The sequence below is a fragment of the Dromiciops gliroides genome, chromosome 3 (assembly GCF_019393635.1).
Source record: "Dromiciops gliroides isolate mDroGli1 chromosome 3, mDroGli1.pri, whole genome shotgun sequence".
Classification (NCBI taxonomy): domain Eukaryota; kingdom Metazoa; phylum Chordata; class Mammalia; order Microbiotheria; family Microbiotheriidae; genus Dromiciops; species Dromiciops gliroides.
Genome location: NC_057863.1, coordinates 661,091,076 through 661,111,616, shown reverse-complemented (window position 1 = coordinate 661,111,616; position 20,541 = coordinate 661,091,076). Strand labels below are relative to the sequence as shown.

The window sequence follows — 20,541 nt, the reverse complement described above, 5'->3', positions numbered from 1 at the left end:
GCCTGTTGGCTTCCCATTAGATTGTAAGCTCCTTGAGGGCAGGCCTGTCTTTTTGTTTGCCCACTGCCACTCGGTAAATTTACTCTGGAGAGCTCTTGGAATAACAAGCCAAAGCCGGCAAATGAAACGCTTCGGCTCGGCCCGGCAGAGTCGGACGTGGTCCTTGCGAGCTCAGAGCCTGGAGCTTGGGGAGGAGGGAAGGGCGCAAACTGGGAGTCCTCACTGGGAATGGGATGCCCCCACGCATCCTGAGTCCCAGATGCCATTCCTGATCCACCCGGTGGTAGTTGTCCCCCAGACCCCACGTCCAAAGTGACTTCGCAGGGCTCATTCCTCTTTTTCTATGGCCACATCGTGAGCTCAGCACACAGTAGGTGCAAGCGTACACATTGGCTGAATGGGTGGGTGGGTGGGGACAGAGGGGCACACCCAGGGTTGGGGCATTGAAGACAAGGTAGATGGTGGTCAGGTTCTTCTGGTGCCTCGCTTAAAGCCAGGAGAGCTGCGAATAGACCCGGGAGCCTGTGCACCCTGGAGCAAATTATCCGGAAGAAAGTCTTTCCAGATACCTCTCCTCGCCTCCCTTTCGGGACAGAGGGAAACACCATGGAGAACTACAAGTCCCAGAAACCCAGAGGGAGCGGCACCAGCATCGGCGAAAAAGAAAAAGAAAAAAAAAAAAAGGGACATTCTGCGACTGCGCAGTGAGGCGGCAGGCCAGAGGGTGAGGGATTGGATCGAGGCAGGCAGAGGGCGGGCCCTGAGAGAAGGGTGGTCCTGAAGGGGCCGGGCGAGAGAAGGGTCAGATGGGGACAGAATTTAGGCTTGTAGAGGGGGTGGAGGACCCTGGGGCCCTTGGAGGGGCGAGGCTGGCACAAGCCGGGAGCACAAGAGAGCTGGGAGCAACCAACAGGTCTCTCCTCCGTCCGGCCCCGCCCCTCGCCGCCGTCATGGCCCCGCCGGAAGTGGGAGCGCGGAGGCGAAAGGGGCCTTCCGGTGAGGCCTGACGCATTTCCGGCAAAGATGGCGGCGCCCAGTACGGGCAGGTGCGGGCGGCGGCGTGGGTCGTGAGGCCTGCGGAGGTGAGGCCCAGGGGGCGAGGGCACGGACCCTGGGGCGTCCCGAGGGGACAAGGCCTGCCATAGAGACCCACGGGGGTTCAGGAGAGCGAGCTTCTCGGAGCGAGGGGGCAGAGGCCCTGTTGCTATGGAAGGCGGCGCTTGTTGCTAAGGAGACCGCGAGGAGTCTGAGGCGCCTGCTGTGCAAAAGAGGAGGGGGTCTGTTGCTAAGGAGATGGGAGGCTTTGACCAAGAAGTTGGGGAAGGGATGCCGAAAGCCCGTTGCCATGGAGATAGGGAAGGGATGGATCACCATGGAGATGGGGAAAGGGATGAGCTGCTGAGTAGACAGGGAAGGGATGTGTGTGTGTGTGTGGGGGGGGATGAAAAGGAAGGACTGGTCTTTAGAAAGAGAATGTGTTGCCATGGATACAGGGAAGGGCTGGGTTGCTGTGGAGATGGAGACAGGGATGTGTTGGCTTGTAGAAGAAGAAGAAAGGCTGTTGCCATTGAGACCGAGAAGGGATGTTACCGTGGAGATACGGGAAGGGTCCATTGCTCTGAGATCAAAGAGGGGCTGTGTTTGTAGAAGTGAGAAGTGTGACTTTTCTTAAAGACGACTGGGGGCCCCACGTCAGGGAATAAGTATGGGAGTCAGGGAGCGCAGCCCCCTGGCATCCTCCCTTCTGCTCATTCGAGATCTTCCCACGACTCCATTTCCGCAGATTTCCCAAAACACGGATCAGCTATCTCCAGGACATCTCCCCAGCCACGCCCCCACCCCATCACCCCCGATGGCAGACCCAGGCTCTGGAGGGAACCGCCTCCCCCTGGCCCTGCCTCCGGCCCCTGAGGAGGCTAGCACGTCCGCTTCCATGGGGAACCCCTCGCACCCCCACAGCCTCCAAGGCCTCTTGCACATGGCAGTGACAGCTTCCCCCGGTGACCCTGAGCCCCCGCCCGAGCCCATGACAGAGGAGGTGAGGCTCTTTGAGGCCATGTGGGGAGGGGATATTTGTTTCCTTAGGTGGGTGGGGGTGGGGCTCCGATATCTGGGTCACTGAAGAATTGGGGTCTGGGAGCAAACACGAGGGCATCCGTCCTCCTGATTCCTCCCACCCCCTCCACCAGCGGCGTCAGTGGCTGCAGGAGGCCATGTCGGCCGCATTCCGTGGCCCACGGGAGGAGGTCGAGCAAATGAAGAGTTGTCTCCATGTTCTGGGCTTACCCACCCCCCCCACAGCTGGTGAGGCGGAGCTGGTGGCTGACCAGCAGGAGCGGGAGGGGGCTCTGGAGCTCTTGGCTGACCTGTGTGAAAACATGGACAATGCTGCAGGTAAAGTCCTCCACTTGCACCCCTGCCCCCTGAGGCCTTTGGCACCAGCCCGTGGGGAGTATGCAGGCTTCTCCCAGATCCCAGGGCTCAGTGCTGAGCCAGACCGCCTTCTCCGGGGCCGTAGTTCAGCCTGCGCAGGGCTGTGCACTTCTGACTGAGTGAGCCCGGCCACCTGGCTGCAGAGTCTCTAGTCCGGCCTGACTCATCATGTCACCTCGCTTTCGTTTCTTCCTCGCTCCGAGGGTCAGTTTCCCTTTTTGTAAGGTGAGCGGGTGGGAGCGTTGAGTCCAGTCGTGAAGTGTCCTTCCAGCCCTGAGAGTCCAAGGTGACCAGTAGAAGTTAGTGGGAGGCGTCTGGACTGGGGCTTTGCCCCCGATTTCAGGCAGGTCTTGTCTTTCGGGCCCTTGTTGCACCCCTCTGTGATGCCTGAGGTCTGCAGCTCTGCTGCTCTGGGGTCTGTTCCTCTCCGCACCCACAATGTCAGATAATTGAGGATCCCATCAAGCTGCTCTCCGGCCGGGTCACAGGCAGCTCCTTTCTGGGAGTGAGCCAGGCTGGAGGATTGCCCAGCTTTCCCCAGGCCAAGTCCTATCCAAGAACAATTGGAAGACTTGGGCTCTGTGTTCCCCTGATGGGAGAAGACCCTGGGGGCAAGGATGAGGTCTGAGCCTGTTGCACTGAGAATGAAAGAGAATTGGCCGGTTCCTCAGTGACTGTCCTGGAGAGCGTCAGGCAGAGGACTCTGGGAAGTCGGAGGAGCAGCTTGTGGCCTAGCTGCGGGAGCAGGGCAGGCCTCTTGGGGTTCATTTGTAAAGAAGTGGGAGGAATTCTAAAGGGCTCAGATCCCACTGCTGCCACTCATTAACTGGGTGAGCCACAGGCAGATCTGTTAGCCTCTCAGCTTCAGAGAGGCTTGTGGGAAAGATCAAAGCGAGATCCTTTCCGTGAAAGCCTTTTGTTGTTTAAAATGTAAATGTCCCTTGTGGAAGCTGTCACTGAAAGGGGCCTAGGCAAGCCAGGATTGGGGGTCCTGTGATCCACGCTCTTCCATTGGACCGCCCTGGCCAGAAACTGCCCGTCTCCCTTGGCAGACGCCGTGCTAAGCCCACTCCCGCTTCTCCTTTTCTCTTGGCTGGGCCCAGACTTCTGCCAGCTGTCCGGGATGCACTTACTGGTGGGCCGTTACCTGGAAGCGGGGGCAGAGGGCTTGCGGTGGCGGGCGGCCCACCTTATTGGCACGTGCAGCCAGAATGTGGCAGCCATCCAGGAGCAAGTGCTGGGTCTGGGGGCCCTACGGAAGCTCCTGCGACTGCTGGACCGGGACCCCTGCGACGCAGTGCGAGTCAAGGCCCTCTATGCCATATCTTGTGAGTGCCTGGGGCCCTGGGCTGGGGGAGGGGGACCATTCTCCTGGAACCCCCACGTACCTTCCATAGAGAGGAACTTTAAGTCCTCTTCATTGGGTGTTGTTACCTTTTTTTTTTTTTTTTTTTGGTGAGGCTATTGGGGTTAAGTGACTTGCCCAGGGTCACACAGCTAGTAAGTGTCAAGTGTCTGAGGTCAGATTTGAACTCAGGTCCTCCCGATTCCAGGGGTGGTACTCTATCCACTGCGCCACCTAGCCGCCCCTGTTCTCTTACCTTTAACTTTGGCTGTGTGGTCTCCCACCCTTTGTGGCTAAACTCCCTGATGCTTCTACCTTCCCTTCTCCCACTCTCTTCCTAAGCCCTGACAGTCTGACCTCTGACCTCACCATTCTACCCGAGCTGCCCTCTCCCAAATGACCAGTGATCTCTTAGTGGCCAGATCCAGTGGCCTTTTCTGTTCTCTTTGCTGCAGTCTGAGCAACCTCTCCTCTCTAGGTTTGCAGGACACCCTCTCTCTCCCTGTTCTCCTTCCTCCCCCTCTGAGTCACGCCCCTTAACCCTAGGTGGCCCTCGGGGTCTGTCCTGGCCCTCTGCTCCTGTCCCTTGGACTCCCTCACTTAGGCCTCTGCTCAGCTCCTGTGGCCTTAATGACCGTGGTATGCTGATGACTCAGACTGCCCTTTCCTGCCCCCAACTGCCCCTCTGGAATGACCTTTCAGACATCTCAAATTGAATCTGCTGCTAGACAACTTAAACGCAATACGTTCCCTTTTCTTTTTCCTTTCTTTTTCTTTACAGTTTGAGTTCCAAATTTTATTCCTCCTTTCCCCCCCTCCCTGAGGCAGTAAGCAGAAAGATGGAGGTGGTATATGTGCCCTTCTGCAAACGTTACCACCTTAGTTATTTTGTATAAGAAAAAGAAGGAAAGAAAGTGAAGCGTAGGGGGCAGCCAGGTGGCACAGTGGATGAGGCACTGGCCCTGGATTCAGGAGTACCTGAGTTCAAACCTGGCCTCAGACACTTGACACTTACCGGCTGTGTGACCCTGAGCAAGTCACTTAACCTTCATTGCCCTACAAAAAAAAAAAAAAAAGAAAGTGAAGCGCAGACCATTTTCACTTGATGTCAGCGGGCCCCTGACATCTGTGGAAATGGACTTTTATATAATGGGCATCTGCCTGGAGGCTGGCAGGGCCCTGTGTGCCTGTGGAGGGGGCCTGGCCAGGACTGAGAGGAGGAGCCCAGTGGGGCTGACAGACGCACAGGAGAGGATGGGGGGGGGCAGACCCTCGGGCCCACGTCTGGCTTTCCCACCCTTCTCCAGTCCCACTGCTGAGCATCTTCCCTGGGCTGGACCTCGTTTGTGCCCAGTTGTTTGCCCCCAGGTCGGGCGCTTCTCTGGGGCAGGCTGTGTCCTGAGGGCTCTGCCCAGGGCTGGCTGCTCGCCGAGCCCCCTTCTCTGGGAGCCAGCTCTGTTCTCTGGGCTCCTACCAAGCTGCCCCCAGAAAGGGGCTCCACATTGAGCGCATGATCCTTTGTTGCACCCCAGGCCTGGTCCGGGAGCAGGAGGCCGGCCTGCTCCAGTTCCTTCGTCTGGATGGCTTTTCTGTGCTGATGCGGGCCATGCAGAGGGATGTCGTGAAGCTGAAGGTGAAGTCGGCCTTCCTCCTGCAGAACCTGCTGGTGGGCCATCCTGAGCACAAAGGTGGGGGGCAGGCAGGGGGCTGGGGGAGGCAAAGGTGGGGTGGGGGGGGACGCAGGGAAGGCGCCTTCAGAGCTGGGCACGAGCAGGCAGGGAGCCAAAGCAGGAACATGCAGGAGAGTAGTCTCAGTATTTGAGAGGGGAGCTGTGGGAAGTAAGGGCCCATCATGGAGGGAGGGCTGGTGGCTGGCGGGGGGTGGGGGTGGGGGTCCTCCAATGCCAGTCAGCAGTGGGCTCAGCTCTGGGAAGAACTGCCTCAGTCCTGGGCAGGCAGGGGAACACCTGTCTTTGACCCTGTCTCCCCTCCACCGTTAGGCACCCTGTGCTCTATGGGAATGGTCCAGCAGCTGGTGGCTCTGATCCGAACAGAGCACAGCCCCTTCCATGAGCATGTTCTGGGGGCGCTTTGTGGGTGAGGAGCCTTTGGGCAGGTCCCTGTCGGGGAGGCTGGGCGGGAGCCCCTGGGGCAGATGGGAGCCCCCTGGGGAGGAGGTGGGGGGTCCCAGGCATAGGTAGGAAGCTGTGATGACTACCCTTCCTTGCTGCCCCCATCCCTCCCCCAGGCTGGTGACAGACTTTCCCCAAGGGATCCGGGAATGCCGGGAGCCTGAATTGGGGCTAGAGGAACTTCTGAGACATCGATGTCAGCTGCTACAGCAGCATGAGGAGTACCAGGTATGGCTGTGGGGGCTTCCTGTCCGGGGCCTGGGGCCTGAACCCCGGGGGAGCTCCCAAGCGCCCCCCCCCCCCAGGCTCTGCCGCTTCTCTGGGCTGGCCAGACTGAGCATTTCCGTTAGCCCAGGGACTGCCCGGCCCTGTGCAGGGTCCTAGGCCTGGGGCAGGGCGTTGGAGAGAGCAGACTAGCCGGCAGGGAAAAGCTCTAGCAGGGAATGACTATGGACAAGTGGGAGGCCCGGCAAAGCAGGGAGTGCGAGCAGGAGCTGGCCTCTACCCCACCCCCCACCGACAGCTGGGCTCAGTGCTGGGCCCCCAGGCCCTCACCCTCCTGCTAGTGGGGCTCCCATGGTTATTGTCCTAAGGGGGAGTTCCCTGGCATAGGTGGTCTTCTGTCTTCCACCCTCTGGGAGCCCTGGGGAGAGTGATTGCACTGGGACAGCCTGGGACCGAGGCAGGGGCAGGAGTGTTTGGGGGGAGCCTTTGGGAGTGTGGGGGCCTCGGATGTCAGGAGTCCCCTTCCTGCGCAAGACGACCTGGATTGTGTGTGGGATAGTGTAGAAGGGCCCCTGGGGGGAGGGGCAGAGCAGGACCCAGGACCCGGAAGGGGGAGGAGGCTGGGGATGCCCGGAGGCCTCCCTGCAGACAGTGCTGGGGTGGGGGTCCCCCCACGGCCCGGGTGTCCCCCCGACCCTCCCGCCTCCTTCCAGGAGGAGCTGGAATTCTGCGAAAAGCTGCTGCAGACGTGCTTCTCCTCCCCCACGGACGACAGCATGGACCGGTGAATGCTGGGGAGGGACCGAGGGGGCGCGGGCCCCCGGCGCTGGAGCCACGCCTCGGCTGGCGACCCTTCCCCCGCAGCCTGCCCGCCGAGCCCGCGGCTGGGGAGGAGGCCGCCTGGGCGCCGGGCCGGGGCGGTGGGAAGGCCCCCCGCTCGCCCTCACCTCTCCCCGCGGGCCCCTCTGCCCCACCTCCCGTGCGTGCCCACCCTCTTCCTGGCTGCCCTGGCAATAAAGGTGTTCCCCCCCCTTGGAGTGCAGCGTCTGTGTAGGGGTCGCGGGGAGCCCACGTGGAGAGCGCTCTTGGGGGCGGCCCGGGGGGTGCGTGGCTTGTTCGTGCGGCGGGATGCCCGCGCCCCGTTTACTTGGTCCGGGTCCCAGGTTACCCTGGGTTTGGGGACAGTGGGGGTAATTCTGGCAGCCTGCTCGGAGGAGGTGGGGAGGGCGGGGCAGGATTGCGGATGGGGGGGGTGGTCGGTAGAGGGATCGACGCCCAGCCCTGGCGTGGGCGGGGAGGGGGACGCAAACGCGTGCGTGCCCCTTCCCGGTGGGGGTGGGGGCATGACTTGGGCGTAGAGCGCCTGCGCAGCAGTAGAGTTCGGCGTTATAAGGCCCCCGGAGGCGGCGGGGCAGCGACCGCCTTCCCAGCACGCAGGCGCAGTGGGGTATTTGGGTAAGGCTGGGCAGAGGGGGTGGTGAGCGCCTGCTGGGAACGCCTGCGCACTGCGTTCGTGGGCTGAGAGGGGTGGGCTGCGCCGCATTGCGCTGGGTTCTTTGGTCCTCGCCACGGGGGATTGTGGGAGACTGCAGGGGGAGCGGGCAGACTGGCTGCGGCAGACAGACGGACGGGTCGGCGGGCAGGCGAAAGCCGCCGGGACCGAGAGCGGACAGACCGCACGAAGCCTCGACGGAAGAGGATAAGGACTCGGCCCGCCAGTCCGCCTGGGGCTTTCCGGGGCCCGCGGGAACGGGGGAGGGTCCGGGAGGGGCGTCCCGCTGAGGCTTCCTTTTATAGGGCGCGAGGCTCTGACACCTCTGCAGCTATCTCCCTCTTCCCCTCCCCCCTTCCGCGCCTGCGCGTGAGTCTATTCGCCGACCCGCGGAGCTTTTCTAGAGCGGCTGCGTGAGATCCCCTCCCCCCCTCCTAGCTTCAAGGCGCCTGCGCGCCAGCTCCCGCCCCTTCCCGCCCTCTGCGGCTTCTCTGCCGCGCCTGCGCGCCAGCCATTTTGCTGCCGTCTCTCAGTTCTGCGCCCGAGCTTTGCCTGCAGAGGCTGCAGACAGAGACGCAGGGGCGGCCGAGGCGGACGCAGGAACCAGAGCGGAGCAGGCGCCGCGTTCCCGGCCCGGCCCCGGCCGCGAAGACCCGCACCTGCGAGAGGAGGAAAAGGAGTAGGGGGTGGGGTGGGTGAGAAGCCGCAGGAGTCTTTCCCTCCCCCCCCGCGCGCGGCCCCCCCCCCTCCCGCGGGCGGTTTAGGGCGCCTGCGCGGCCCGGGGTGCGCGCGCCCGCTGCCCCGCCCCGCCTTCTCCCGCGGCGCGCGACCCGATGTGCCCGAGGCCGAAGCAGCCGTCGTCGCCCGCGCGCCCAGGTCAGTGGCCCCGCCCCTCCCCTTGCGCGGAGCGGGAGACTGGGGCCCCGCAGGAGTGTGCCCGGAGCCGGGGCTCCCTCTGAGGCCGAGACCCCTCGGGAGCAAAGGAGAGACGAACGTGGGGAAGGGGCGACTCTCCGTGGAGAGGGAGGGCCAGGGCCAGAGCTCAGGACCCCCAGCCTGGGGCGGGGCAGCGGCCCCCTCCCCCGAGCACCCTGAAGGCGGGGGGCGGGGCACCATCCTCCTCGCTCCTCTCCGCCCCCTCCCTCGGGGGTGGGGCCTTGTCCTGCTCCTGGGGGAGGATCCTCCAGGGAGGGTCCCGGCCCCCCCTCCTTGCGGGCTGGGCCTGTGCCGACCGCTTCCTCTTCTTGGTTCTCCAGCCCTGGCGGAGGGAGCGGGGCGTAGGGCGGCGCTGGGGGCGGGGCAGAGCCGGGGGCAGCGTAGGGACCCCCCCCGGGGGGCGGGGCAGACCCCAGCTGGCCCCGAGTTAGAGCCCGGACCCCGCCCTGGAGGGCTCCGGGTGCAGGGGCTTGGAGTGGGAGGAGTCTGCACCCCCTCTCTCCAGGAGCCCCAGGCGCGGGTGGGAAGATGCTGGGAACCCCCCCCCCCCCAACTCCGGGGCCCCTCGCATTGTTCCTCCCCCTGCGGGGGGGGGTGTCTCCTGGTTGCCATTGGAAACGCTTTTCCTTCCTCCCATCTCCCCGGCTCTGGCCTGGCCGGGCGGGGGCCACTGTCTTGGGGGACCGCCTACCCCTTGGGGAAGTTGTCATGGGGAGGAAAGATGTCGGGCTGGGCCCCGGCCCTGCGAGGGGGAGGGACCCCCACCCTACATTTCATGCAGGCCTCATCTCACACATGGCCCCCTGGGGCGACAGAGGCCTTTTGTTCATGCCAGCCCAGGAGAGCTGTGAGGGGGAGGGGGCCGGGTGGTCTGCAGCCCCCCCCAGAGCAGTGATGATTTATACTTTGGATGCTGGGAGCCTTTGTGGGAGGTGGTAAAGGACTGCAGGAGACGGAAGGTCAGGGCAGTTTGCTTAGGACCAGGATTTGAACTCAGAGCATTTTTTATCCTGAGGAAAGAGGCTTCTTTTTTATTTGTTTTTATTTCTAGTGAGGCAATTGGGGTTAAGTGACTTGCCTAGGGTCACACAGCTAGTAAGTGTTAAGCGTCTGAGGCCGGATTTGAACTCAGGTCCTCCTGAATCCAGGGCTGGTGCTCTATCCACTGTGCCACCTAGGTGCCCCCAGGAAAGAGCATTCCTGTAGATGGCTCACAAGGCTTGAGTAGCGGGCACCCACGTCCAGCTGCCTGGCTGACAGATCCTGAGGTCCAGCTGCTGTTCCGAAAGCTTCCTCAATTAGGGGGGCATGGACCTGTGGGCCAGCGGTCTGCCTCAGAGTCCTTCAGTATAAGACCTGGGCCTTGAGGCTCTGACGGTAGGGACCCAGTTCCCCCTTGGCCTCTTTCCTGAAGCCTCCTCCCCAGGAGAGTCTGCACGGCCTTGACAGGGGGCACTTGCAAATGTTTCAACCCCCCTTGGCTCCCCCAACCCCCGTGTGGGGGGGGTGGTTCCCAGGAGTCTCTGAAGTCAAGCTTCTGTGGTTCGGTGGCACTGCTCAGTCCAGGGCAGCCCTGCCGTGGGCACAGCGCATGGGTCCCGGCTAAGGCTCACCTCGCTCTGGGGACCTGGGCCTCTGTGGTCAGTCCTTGGACGGAGTGAAGCGCCTGCTCCAAGCTCTCCCCTCCCTCTCCGCAGGGCGCCATGTTCTGGAAGTTTGACCTGCACACCAGTTCGCACATCGACACGCTGCTGCAGAGGGATGACCTGGCCCTGGCCGAGCTTCTGGACGAGGAGGATGTGCTGCAGGAGTGTAAGGTGCTGCACCCCAAGCTGCTGGACTTCCTGCTGCGCCCGGCCCACCTGCAGGCCCTTGTGGACTGGGTCACTCGGGAGCCCCCAGCCGCTGGCGACGAGCGTCTTCGCTACAAGTGAGCCTGCCCCCCCCCCCCATTCTCTGCTGGCTGGAGGCATCAGTAGGGGCTGACAGGGGGTCCGCCGTGGCATCGCAGTGCGGCTTTTTGTTGGCGTGTGGGTGTCGGCAGGGTCCCATAGCTGCCTCCCTTCTCCCTCAGGTACCCCAGTGTGTCCTGTGAGATCCTGACCTCAGACGTCCCCCAGATCAATGATGCTCTCGGGGAGGACGAGGCCCTTCTGGGGCGCCTCTATGGGTTCCTGCAGAACCGAGATCCGCTCAACCCTCTGCTGGCCAGTTTCTTTAGCAAGGTCATGGGTATCCTGATTAACCGAAAGACAGACCAGGTAGGTTCCCAGAGGCCTGGGGTCACCTTGAGTCAGACCCTTGTTGAGGAAGGGCCTGCTTGTCCCGATACCCCAAGACGGGCAAAGGAGGAGATTCTGCGCCTTGGTGGGGGCACAGCCTGGGCATGTGGAAGTGAGGCAGTCCCTGGTAGGGGGTCTTGAAGGCAGTGGTGAGGAGAGAAACCCACCAACAGGGAGGGGAGGAGTCTGAGCCACAGAGAGGGAGGGGCCTGGCTGCATTTCTTCCCTTCCCAGATCGTGTCCTTTCTGCGGAAAAAGTCTGACTTTGTCTCCTTGTTACTCCATCACATTGGGACGTCGGCCATCATGGACCTGCTGCTGAGGCTGCTCACCTGCGTGGAGCAGCCGCCTCTGAGGCAGGAGGTCTTTCATGTGAGGGCCTCCCCTCCCCCCCCCTCCCCACTTCTCTTTCCCCTCCCCTGAGCGCCCCCTGGTGGAGGCTGTGATCTTCCCATCCCTGGTGGTTTTCTGAACCACTGAGTCAGGGTCCCATGCCTTAGCCTGCCATTCCAGGTCTCTCCCAGCCTGGAGCCGTTGACCTTTTGGCCTTTCCTTTCCCTTCTCTTCCTGCTTCCTTCGGCCAGCCTCCCTCCTAGCACCAGCCTGCGTCAGGGGCGGGGCTCGAGGGGTTGACCATCCTCCTCAGGAAGTATCCCTTGTGCCTTGGTCCTTAGCTTCCACGTCTGCCCTCTGGGTCTCCTGAAAGTCCCTTTACGTGCTTGGCCCTCCTTAGCTTCTTAAGTCCTCCCAGAGCTTGGGAGGCTCCTGGAACTGGGAGCCCACTCAGCCCCCCAGATCATTTTCACGTAAACTGTCGTCTGTCAACCCTTCTTCGTTGTGTCCCGGAGAACGGGACTCTGAACTATTCTCTTTACAAGGACTTAGTTTATTGGGCTCGTCGTCGTAGGTTGTGGTGGAGGTCTTTGGGGATCCCGCCATGTCACCATGCAGGCTTGTTACCCAGCTGTGGGTCTGAGTGTGTTCAGCTTGGCTAATGGTAAAACCTCCCAGGGAGCAGGAAAGCCGGGACCTTGTGACTGCCTTCTCGATCCAGCTCTGGGGCCAGCCTCGGGCCCTGCTCGTCTCCCTTGTGAGCGATTGCCCACAGGGTGGCCCCTGGCCCCCCAGGGGTGACGGCTTGTGCCTCTGCTCTGTTCCTTGGTCCTTGACTTCAGACTCCCATGTCCTGTTCGACAGGGAGACCACCCATCCAGCCTTGGCAGTGCCGACAGCATCCTGGGGGCATCCTGGGGGCATCCTGGGCCTTGTCCAGGAGAAGCGGCCGGCCGGTGGTCTTCCCCTCGTGATGTGCCTGGGTTGTTTTAGCTTGACTTCCTCTTGCCAGCTGTTTGGAGCAGGGTCTGGCAGCATGCTTATCTGGGCCCTCCTTTGCCCACTCAGCCACCCAGAGCTGCCCTTGGCCTTTGTCTGTCCCTGCGGCCGAGCCGTGGAAATCCTAGCTTTTCTTCCAGCTCTGTTCAGAGCGACCACTTTCAAGAGGCTTCTTCTTGGCCCCTCCTGGGCCCCCTATCCTCCCATGGAATTGAGAGGGGGGCGAAGGGTCTTGGGCCTCCCCCAATAAGGAGGCTAGAGGTTATAAGCGGCAGAGGTTGTGTTTTGAGACTCTAGATGGCTTGAGAGGCAGCGTAGTGGGTGTAAGTCCGGGCACCTGGGTGCCCAAGGACAAGTGAGACTTCTGAGCCTTGGTTTCCTCATCGGTAAAGTGGGGCTGGTGCTTTGGGGCTGGGCATCTGCTTGGCCTCCTCAGGGCCCCCAAACTAGACTGTGAGCTCCACTGTGTCAGGAGGTAGGTAGCCCTCTCTACGTCGTGAGCCCTTTTTTTGTCCTGACACCCGTTTCTGGCACGTTAAGCTTTGCAGTGTTTTATTCACGGGGCTGTGAGGGGGATCGCGTTAATCGTGCCTGTTTTAGAGAGAATGGGACCGTGCAGCTCCAGGCTGAATGGCTGGGTTCAAGGTGGATTGGGCTCTGGCCCCGGTCTGCCTCACAATTTAAGAGGTGTATGCGGTTCAGATCCAATGGCGGTGTGTTCCTGAGAGGGGAGGGGGAAGGGATGGGGATCACGCTAATCCTTTAAATGCACAAGAGTGAGGGGTGGCTGAGTCATTGGGACTTCTCTCTTGAAGTGGCTGAATGACGAGAGGATTGTGGAGCGACTGGTCGACATGATCCACCCTGACCGAGATGACTATGTGAGTCCCCAGGGGCTGGGGCTGGGGCTGGGGCTGGGGCTGGCAGGGAGGCCGTGGGTGGGGGGGGGGTCCTCACGCCTTTCCTCACTCTGGCTCGTCTCAGCAACACTCCAACGCGTCCCAATCCCTGTGTGACATCGTCCGTCTGAGCCGGGAACAGATGCTTCATCTCCAGGACAGGGAGCCCGATCAGCTGCTGGCTACGCTGGAGAAGTGAGTGGCCTGGGGAGCTTGCCGGGGACCCCTCGTGTCTGCTCTGGGCCCCCCAGCAGCCCTCAGGGTGTCCCTGCTCCTGTCCAGGCAGGAGACCATCGAGCAGCTGCTCAGCAACATGTTCCAGGGCGCCCAGAATGAGTCTGTGATCGTCAATGGCATCCAGGTTATATTGACCCTGTTGGAACCTCGGAGGCCCAGGTGAGGGCTCGGAGAAAGGGGGTGTGCGGATCTAAGCCTGGCCCGAGGTCTGTTACCTGGCTTCCTTGCCTTTTAAAACGAGGGTGACTCTTGTTTGAGAAGCCTTTCCCGGCCAGCCCAGACCACAGGGCTCCGTCGGCTCTGTGCTCTGCAGCAGGCCTTTTCTGGGCACGTTCCCCCTGTTCTTTCCCTCCGAACCTCCTGGAGGCCTGGGTGGGGGGTACCCTGAGAGGTCAGGGGGCGGGGCAGGGGAGATTGGCTCCCATTGGCTTTCCTTTGATGGGCCCTCCCCTTGACCTTTGCAGGGCAGAACCGGGTGTGGGCAGCTTCTGCACCGTGGATGGTCAGCTGGAGCTGGTGCCCCCGGGGGGCCCTGAGAGCCCCCCACCCAGCCAGGCCAACCTGGGGACGCTGAGAGCCCTGAGGCAGTGGCTTGCTCACTTCCACCAGCTGCTCCTGGAGCCCCCCACAGTGAGCCAAACACCGGGGGTCTTGGGGGGCGGGTGAGGGCGAGGCACTGAGGGCGGGGCGCTCCTTCCTCCTCGCAGGTTGAGGGCACCAGTCCACCTCTCTGCAAGGTCCTTTCTGGCTCTAACATTCTATGATCTATGATTAGAATCACAGAATTTCAGAGTTGGGAGGGACCTCAGTGCTTACTGGACGGCGGCGAGTGAGAGAGCGCGAGAGCGAGAGCGCGACGGCCTCCCTGCCCGAGATCTTCCCCTGCATTCAGGAGGCCTACAGTGTCGCCGAGGCGGGCGGAGGCGTGGGGGAGGGGGTGGCCTGCCAGCCTAGGGAAGCCGGAAGTCAGGCCAAGGACCCTCTGGTCTTCCCACCTTTTAGCAGGAGACTCTGCGCACGACCTGGGGCAGCCTGCAGCCCCCACTGGGCAACACACGGCTGCATGTGGTGAAGCTCTTGGCCAGTGCCCTGAGCGCCAACAACGCAGCCCTGACGGGAGAGCTGCTGGGGATGGACACGCTGAACGCCATGCTGGTGAGGGGGGCGCCGTGCGGGGTTGCGGGAAGGGGGTGAGGCCCACCCCACCCCGAGCCCCCATCCCTCTCCCTCTCCTCTGTTACCAGGACCTCTTCTTCACCTACGTCTTCAATAACTTCCTGCACTCCCAAGTGGAGACGTGGGTGAGCAGCGTCCTGAGCGCCTCGGCGGCGGCTGGCGAGAACAGCAGAGAGGATGGGCTGGAGTCCCCGGCACCAAATCCTGCGGTCAGACATGTAAGCCCTAGCCACGTGTAGTCTGCCCCTCCCGGGGAGCTCTAGAAGCTGTGCCCAGCCTGTCCCTGGGCAGCTTGGGTCCAGGGCTCTCGCTTCTAAGCTCTGATCTCTTCCCATCCCCTCCGTGCAGTCCTACCAGTAGACACCTGTTCCTCCTGTCCCTTGGCAAATCCCTTTGTGGACGTGTTCTAGTTCTTCCCAAACCTGAGACCCATAGGAAGGGCAGCCACGGGGCTCAGTGTTGGACTGTTGGACTTGGAGCCGTGAAGTTCTGAGTTCAAATCCTGCCTCTGATATTGTGTGACTCTGGGCAAGTCACTTCACTGCTGCCTGGGGAGGCTCTCGTGGTATCTCTGTCTCTGAAGAGTTAGCTGTTGTCCTTGTAGTCATCACAGTTCCCACAGTGACCAGGGCAGGGTGACTGCAGTTGAGCACGTGGCCTTCTTTCTGACAGGCCCCAGATGAAGGCCCCAGGGCACTGACCGCCCGCTCCCTTTCTGAGCCCCAGTAGGCCCGTGGTCCTGAGCCTGGTGCTGCCCGGCCCCTCCCATGGCTCGTGGCCCTCTCTGGCCTCCCCTTTGGTCACTCAGCAGCCTGTTCCCAACTCCCCGCTTCCTGATGAGGCCCCAGAAAGCCTCCCAGTGGCCCCAGAAGCCAGCCGTTTTACCCCTGAGGGAAGTGGAGGCCCAGAAAGATGATGGGCTGAGCACAGGTCCAGTTAGCGCCTCGCCTAGCAAGGACTGAAGCGTGGACTCCCAGCTTGGGTCCCCGGGCTGATGGCTAGAGAGAGGTTTTGAAAAACGAGCGTTTGAGTGGCTTTCTGTCTGATTTTCAGCCTTTTGCTTCTCAGTTCCCTCCTTTCCCGCCTCCTCTTCCCGAACTGGTGTAGCATACCCCCCCCCCACTTTAGCCTAGGCCCTGGGGTGGGGGTGGGGGGCCCCATCTGCCCACCGTCCCCCCTCCCTCGGGTTGCCGTGGGCCCTTGTGGTTGCACCAGGTTGGGCAGGAGCCCCCCCAGCACTGCTGCCCTCCCCCTTCTCATCTTGGCCTTCCCAACCTTGCCTATTCTTTTCCCCCTTTCTCTCCCCAACCCCAGTGTCCCCTTCTCTGCCACAGTTGCTCCAGAAATGCCGCCTGGTGGAGAGGATTCTGGGCGCCTGGGAGGAGAACGACCGAGTGCAGTGAGTGTCCCGGCTCTGTCAGTGGCACGGGGGTGGGGGGACACACATGACTGGGGGGTGGGGGGGAGGGGGCGCCAGCTGAGGGGCGTGTCTGTCCCCAGGTCGGAGGGCGGCCGCAGGAAGGGTTACATGGGCCATCTGACACGCATCGCCAACGCCGTGGTGCGGAACTCTGAGAAGGGCCCCAATGCCGCGCTCGTGGGGCAGCTGCTTCCAGGTGAGGCCCCGCCCGGCCGCAGGGAGGGGGGCTCCCAGACGGCCTGACCCAGCCGCGTCAGCATCTTGCTTTGTCCCTTCCCGCCCCTCGGAGCAGAGCTACTGGGGGAGCAGCGGCAGCTGTGGGAGAAGTTTGTGTCGGGGCCTCTGTCCGAGACCAACCAGAAGAACACGGTGGACCTGGTGAGTCCGGGGCCGTGGGCCCTCCCCCTCTCCCTTCCTCGTCTTCTGGAGGGGCCGGCTGACCAGCGTGCCCATCTTTGTCCCCACCCGTGCCCAGGTCAGCCCCCACAACCTGCATTCCTCCAGCGACGACGAGGACGAGCGCCTGAAGGGCTTTGGCTTTCCCCAGGAGGCCGCGCTGCAGCAGGTGCGGGTAGGGCCCCTTCGCCCCTTTCCCTTCTGCCAGTTTTAGGCTTGGGAGGAGAGCGGGGTGGGGGGGGGGGCACGGGTTCACCTGGTCTGGGCCCCTTCTTCCCACAGGCCTTCATGGACTTCCAGATGCAGCAGATGACCTCGGCCTTCGTGGAGCACTTTGGTTTCAATGATGAAGAATTTGGGGAACAGGAGGAGAACGTGAAGTGAGTGTTGCTCGAGACTGGGCGGGGCCCTGCCCTCTCCTTACATCTGGGGCGTTGACAGGGTTTTAGAGGCCCGTGCGCCGGCTGCTTCTTTTCCTCTAGAAGGACAGCGTTTGGCACCATGTATTTGAGGCCATCTCTAGGGGGTGATGCCCAGACCCGGCCCCTGCCACCTCTGAGGGGTTCCCTGGGTGTCAGGGCAGGGAGACACCTGGATCGCTTCAGAGTGGGGGCAGGGAGAAGTGCCAAGACTCGGTTCTTTTCTGAGGCTCTCGGGGGTGCCTTGGCTGCCGGTTGGCGAGCGGGGCCTTCTAGGCACCCCTCACGTTTCCTGACCCTCATTCTGACTTCTCCTGGGGCTTCCTGGTGGGATGGGCGTTTGCCTGGGCCCTGGCCCACTCGTAGGCCTCAGGGTGGGGGGGGATGGGACGTCTCTTGAGCCTCGTCGTGGCCTCTCTCCCCCAGCGCCCCCTTCGACAAGACGGCCAGAATCACCTTCTCCCTCAATGCTGACGACGAGAGCGTGAGTGTGGACCTGTGGGGGTGGGAGCCGAACATCAGGGCACTGAGATGGGGGGAGTGGAGGACGGCTGCGTTTGGTGTGATGAGGAGCCCAGACCCTCCCCTCCTGCCCCAAGTGGGCACCTCGGAGCCGTTAGCCCGGGTGTGGGGCAAGGGTAGGAAAACCAGGGCCTGTGCCCTTGGGGCGGAGCCGGGTGAGACCCAGCTCTCCTGCTGCCCCCAGCCCAACGCCAGTCTGTTTGAGCTCTGCTGCAAGGAGCGGCTCCATCAGTTCGATGAGGACGAGGAGGGCCTGGGGTCGGGAGGCTCTGATGAAGAGGACGCCGTCTGGCAGGACGGCCGGCGGGGCCCGGCCCGGAGCGTGCGGTGAGCGAATGAGGGAGGGGAGAGGACAGCCTTGGGCCCTGGAGCCCGGAGGCCGGGGCCTGCTCTAGGCCGGCTGACCCCGGGGCCTGGGCGTCCTCCCTGCTGGAGCGCTAACGTCGCTCTGATTTTTCTCTGGAATTAGGAGTGGAGGCAGCACGGACAGTGAAGAGGGGGAGGAGGAGGAAGAGGAGGAAGAGGAAGAGGAAGTCAGTGGGACCATGGGAGGGCTCGGCCCTCCCTCTTTTAACTTTTCCTGCCCAGAACTACCTGGGACACCTCCCCAGGGTAAGGGGGGCCTGGGAATTGTATCTCTCAGGGGCGTCAGTCATTTGAACGTGGGCTTGTCATCCGTCTGACCCGGCTCCCAGACAGGCTTATGATAGAGTAGGGCTGGGGTGCGAGGAAGAAGGGTGACGAGTAGGACAAAAGAGTGGTCTGAAGGAAGGGCACAAGTGTCCGCTCGGGGCACTGGTCAGCCAGGCTGGCCATAGTGGACGACCATCTCGAGGCCGTCCGGGACGGTGCTGGAGCCCAAGGGAGGGGGTAGCCCTCCCAGGACCAGGGGGTGCCTTGGTTGGTTCCACAGCCATCCAGGAGCCTGGGGTCCAGGGTTTGGGGTAGAAGCGTCAGGGTAACTGGTGGGTGTCGGAGGCCACGCCCTGGACATCCCTCTGTCACTGGGCTCCCGAGGCCGGTCTCATCGCATCCTCATCTGCTTTGCCTGCAGGGCCCGGGAAGCAGAATCCTCCTGACTCGGTGCCTCTCGGTGCCTCTGCGGACTCCTCTCCGGGTCCCCCAGGCTCCCCCGACGCCCCCTGCGGCCATGCAGCCCAGAACGTCCACACGTCCCCAGACAGGTAAAGCCCGCCTAGGAACGTTGCAGCCTCCCAGCTGTGGGGGCGCCATCCATCCCGTTGGGGCTGTGTTCTCAGGAGTGCCTTCTGTGCCCTCCTTTGCAGGGTGGAGGAGCCCACCCCACCCACGGCTACAGAAGCACCTCAGGAATCGACAGATGCCAATGCACTAGCCTGCTACCGCCAAGGTGACCGGGGCCTTCCCTTCCCTCTGGTCAGGAAAGTGGGGGGTGGCCTCTGAGGTCTGGATACCAAGGGACTCCCGGCTCCCAAGGTTATGATGGACAGCTGGTAAATCGGGGTCCTTTGAAGATCCTGAAGGCCCCCTTCTTCCTGCAGCTGTCAGGCAGACCACAGCCACCCACAGTGAATCACAAGATCTTCCAAGACCCTCTGAAGGGGACAGGTGAGGAAGCTGGCTGTGCTGGGAAGGGTCTGGGGTGGGCTTCAAGGCACAGGGCCCAGACCCCGCTAGGGGACAGACAGGGGGCCGTCCTCTCCGTGTGTCCAGGCTGCTGCTTCTGGGTCCCTTGTACTCAGCGGCCAGCCTGAGGCTCTCTCAGGAGCCCTTCCCCTCCTGGCTTTGGTCTCACCCTGGTTCCTGGGTGTTGTGACAGCGACAGCATCGGTCTGCGTGGTGCTTAGACCTTGTAAAGGACCGTATACACACCATCTCATTTTGGGAGGGACGGCTGTTATTCCCCTTTTACAGATGAGGAAACAGGCAAGCCAATTAAATGACTTGGCCCAGGGTCACACTGTTAGGAAGTGTCTGGAACCTCATTTGAACTCAGTTCTTCCTAACTCCAGGCCCCACACCAGCCATCAGTGAGCCTGGGATTTCCCATGATGCACCAGGCATCGACTCAGCTCTTGTCAGTCCCTAGACCCAGGGTTTGTGTCATGGTAGAAACTGGTGGGGGTGGGGGCATGGGATGGCTGTGGAAGGGGTCCAACAAGGTCTTTCTTCTCAGTGACCTGCCGGTGCTGCCCAATGGTCCTGCTCCAGGGGGGCCCCCTCCCTCTCCAAACACCAAGTTAGTACCAGCATTGAGAAGTGGGGGAGGGGGTGGGTAGGGAGGAGGACCTGGGTGGGACCCTCTGTTTTTACTCTTTTTTTTTTTTTTTTAACCAGATAACCTGTCCTGTGGGGGGTCATCATCCTACAGACAACCGCTCCTGGCTGGCCTGTCCATGTCAATACCGCCACCCCGCTATGTTGTGAATCAGCACATTCTCTTCCTTTCCACGACTAGGGTCTCGGTGCCCCCTTTTCTGTCCTTTCCCCTTGGATCTTCCTGGATTCTTGAGGAGAGTGGGTTGGCAATAGAGACCCACACGTAGCTCTGTCCCCCCCAGCCTGGCGGGAAGCCGAATGCAGGGAATGGCGCGTGGGCAGGAAGAGGTCTGCCCGGATCCCGACCTGCCCCTCTCCGCAGCCCTGTTTGCACTGAAAAAGTGGGGAGTGTTGACTCCTGAGAGATGGAGTCCAACAGATGCGTTATCTCTTCTCTAGATAGTGGAGTTGCAGTTATAGCTGAGAAAGGGGTGAGGAAATTTGGGGGAATCCCACAAGAAATAAGATAGGTGTTCTGTGCCCACCACAACTCCAGAGGGCAGCCCAGGCCTTGGAGGTTTGAAGGTGGTCCCAGAGAAGAGAAGACTGTGCCTTGCTTTGTGGGACAGGGTGGCAAGCCGTCACTCTTCCCAGTCCCCCTGTTGTTTTGGGGGGGTGGGGGTGCTTTTCTTACTTTCCCTAAGGACCCCAGGGACTTCAGGATGAGGGTATGCTCCAAGTTTCTGGGGCTTTTGCCCTAGATGCCAAGTGGCCTTGTTTCTCCTTGCCTAGCCTGTGTGTTAAGGCTAAGCTGTTTTCATTTTCCTGACCTGAATAAAGATTTAAGAAGTTTTTTGTGTTTTTGTTTTGTAGGCCAAGAGGGCTTACGGGGTTAGGGGAGGAGAGTAGGAGCCCCAAGCCCAGCAGCCTCCTAGGTACACCCCCCCTCCCCCAATCTCATCAAGAAGACAGCCCTGAGACCTGGATGGGGCCTTGTCCTTTAGCCTGAGTGTAGGCACGTGTTAGTGGGACTGGGGGACCCAGCATTCCCCTGGAG

The 20,541-nt window shown here is 61.9% G+C and overlaps 2 protein-coding genes across 12 annotated transcripts; both read left to right on the top strand.

The window, feature by feature from the left end:
- The first annotated feature begins 665 nt into the window (after positions 1-665).
- On the top strand, positions 666-7,159 carry HSPBP1 (HSPA (Hsp70) binding protein 1). 3 transcript variants are annotated; one of them, XM_043997100.1, is made up of 8 exons: positions 666-724; positions 1,784-2,038; positions 2,190-2,394; positions 3,537-3,761; positions 5,311-5,466; positions 5,779-5,875; positions 6,027-6,138; positions 6,849-7,159. In XM_043997100.1, the coding sequence occupies exons 2-8, from the start codon at positions 1,853-1,855 to the stop codon at positions 6,921-6,923; spliced, it is 1,056 nt and encodes a 351-aa protein (XP_043853035.1). In that variant the 5' UTR covers positions 666-724; positions 1,784-1,852; the 3' UTR covers positions 6,924-7,159. The 3 variants fall into 3 exon arrangements, with proteins under 3 accessions (XP_043853035.1, XP_043853034.1, XP_043853036.1); XM_043997099.1 differs by lacking the exon at positions 666-724 and adding an exon at positions 731-1,082; XM_043997101.1 differs by lacking the exon at positions 666-724 and adding an exon at positions 1,130-1,277.
- Positions 7,160-7,523: 364 nt separating this feature from the next.
- Positions 7,524-20,336, top strand: PPP6R1 (protein phosphatase 6 regulatory subunit 1). 9 transcript variants are annotated; one of them, XM_043992898.1, is made up of 23 exons: positions 7,524-7,590; positions 10,261-10,493; positions 10,638-10,824; positions 11,080-11,217; positions 12,993-13,058; positions 13,162-13,271; positions 13,359-13,472; positions 13,778-13,943; positions 14,316-14,468; positions 14,558-14,707; positions 15,824-15,888; positions 15,990-16,105; positions 16,202-16,287; positions 16,385-16,480; positions 16,588-16,685; positions 17,151-17,208; positions 17,431-17,573; positions 17,716-17,858; positions 18,301-18,430; positions 18,533-18,615; positions 18,767-18,833; positions 19,402-19,464; positions 19,563-20,336. In XM_043992898.1, the coding sequence occupies exons 2-23, from the start codon at positions 10,267-10,269 to the stop codon at positions 19,564-19,566; spliced, it is 2,463 nt and encodes an 820-aa protein (XP_043848833.1). In that variant the 5' UTR covers positions 7,524-7,590; positions 10,261-10,266; the 3' UTR covers positions 19,567-20,336. The 9 variants fall into 9 exon arrangements, 8 of the variants coding, with proteins under 8 accessions (XP_043848833.1, XP_043848834.1, XP_043848830.1 ...); XM_043992899.1 differs by lacking the exon at positions 7,524-7,590 and adding an exon at positions 7,622-8,503 and having other exon boundaries at positions 14,319-14,468; XM_043992895.1 differs by lacking the exon at positions 7,524-7,590 and adding an exon at positions 7,622-8,503.
- The last annotated feature ends 205 nt before the right edge of the window (positions 20,337-20,541 follow it).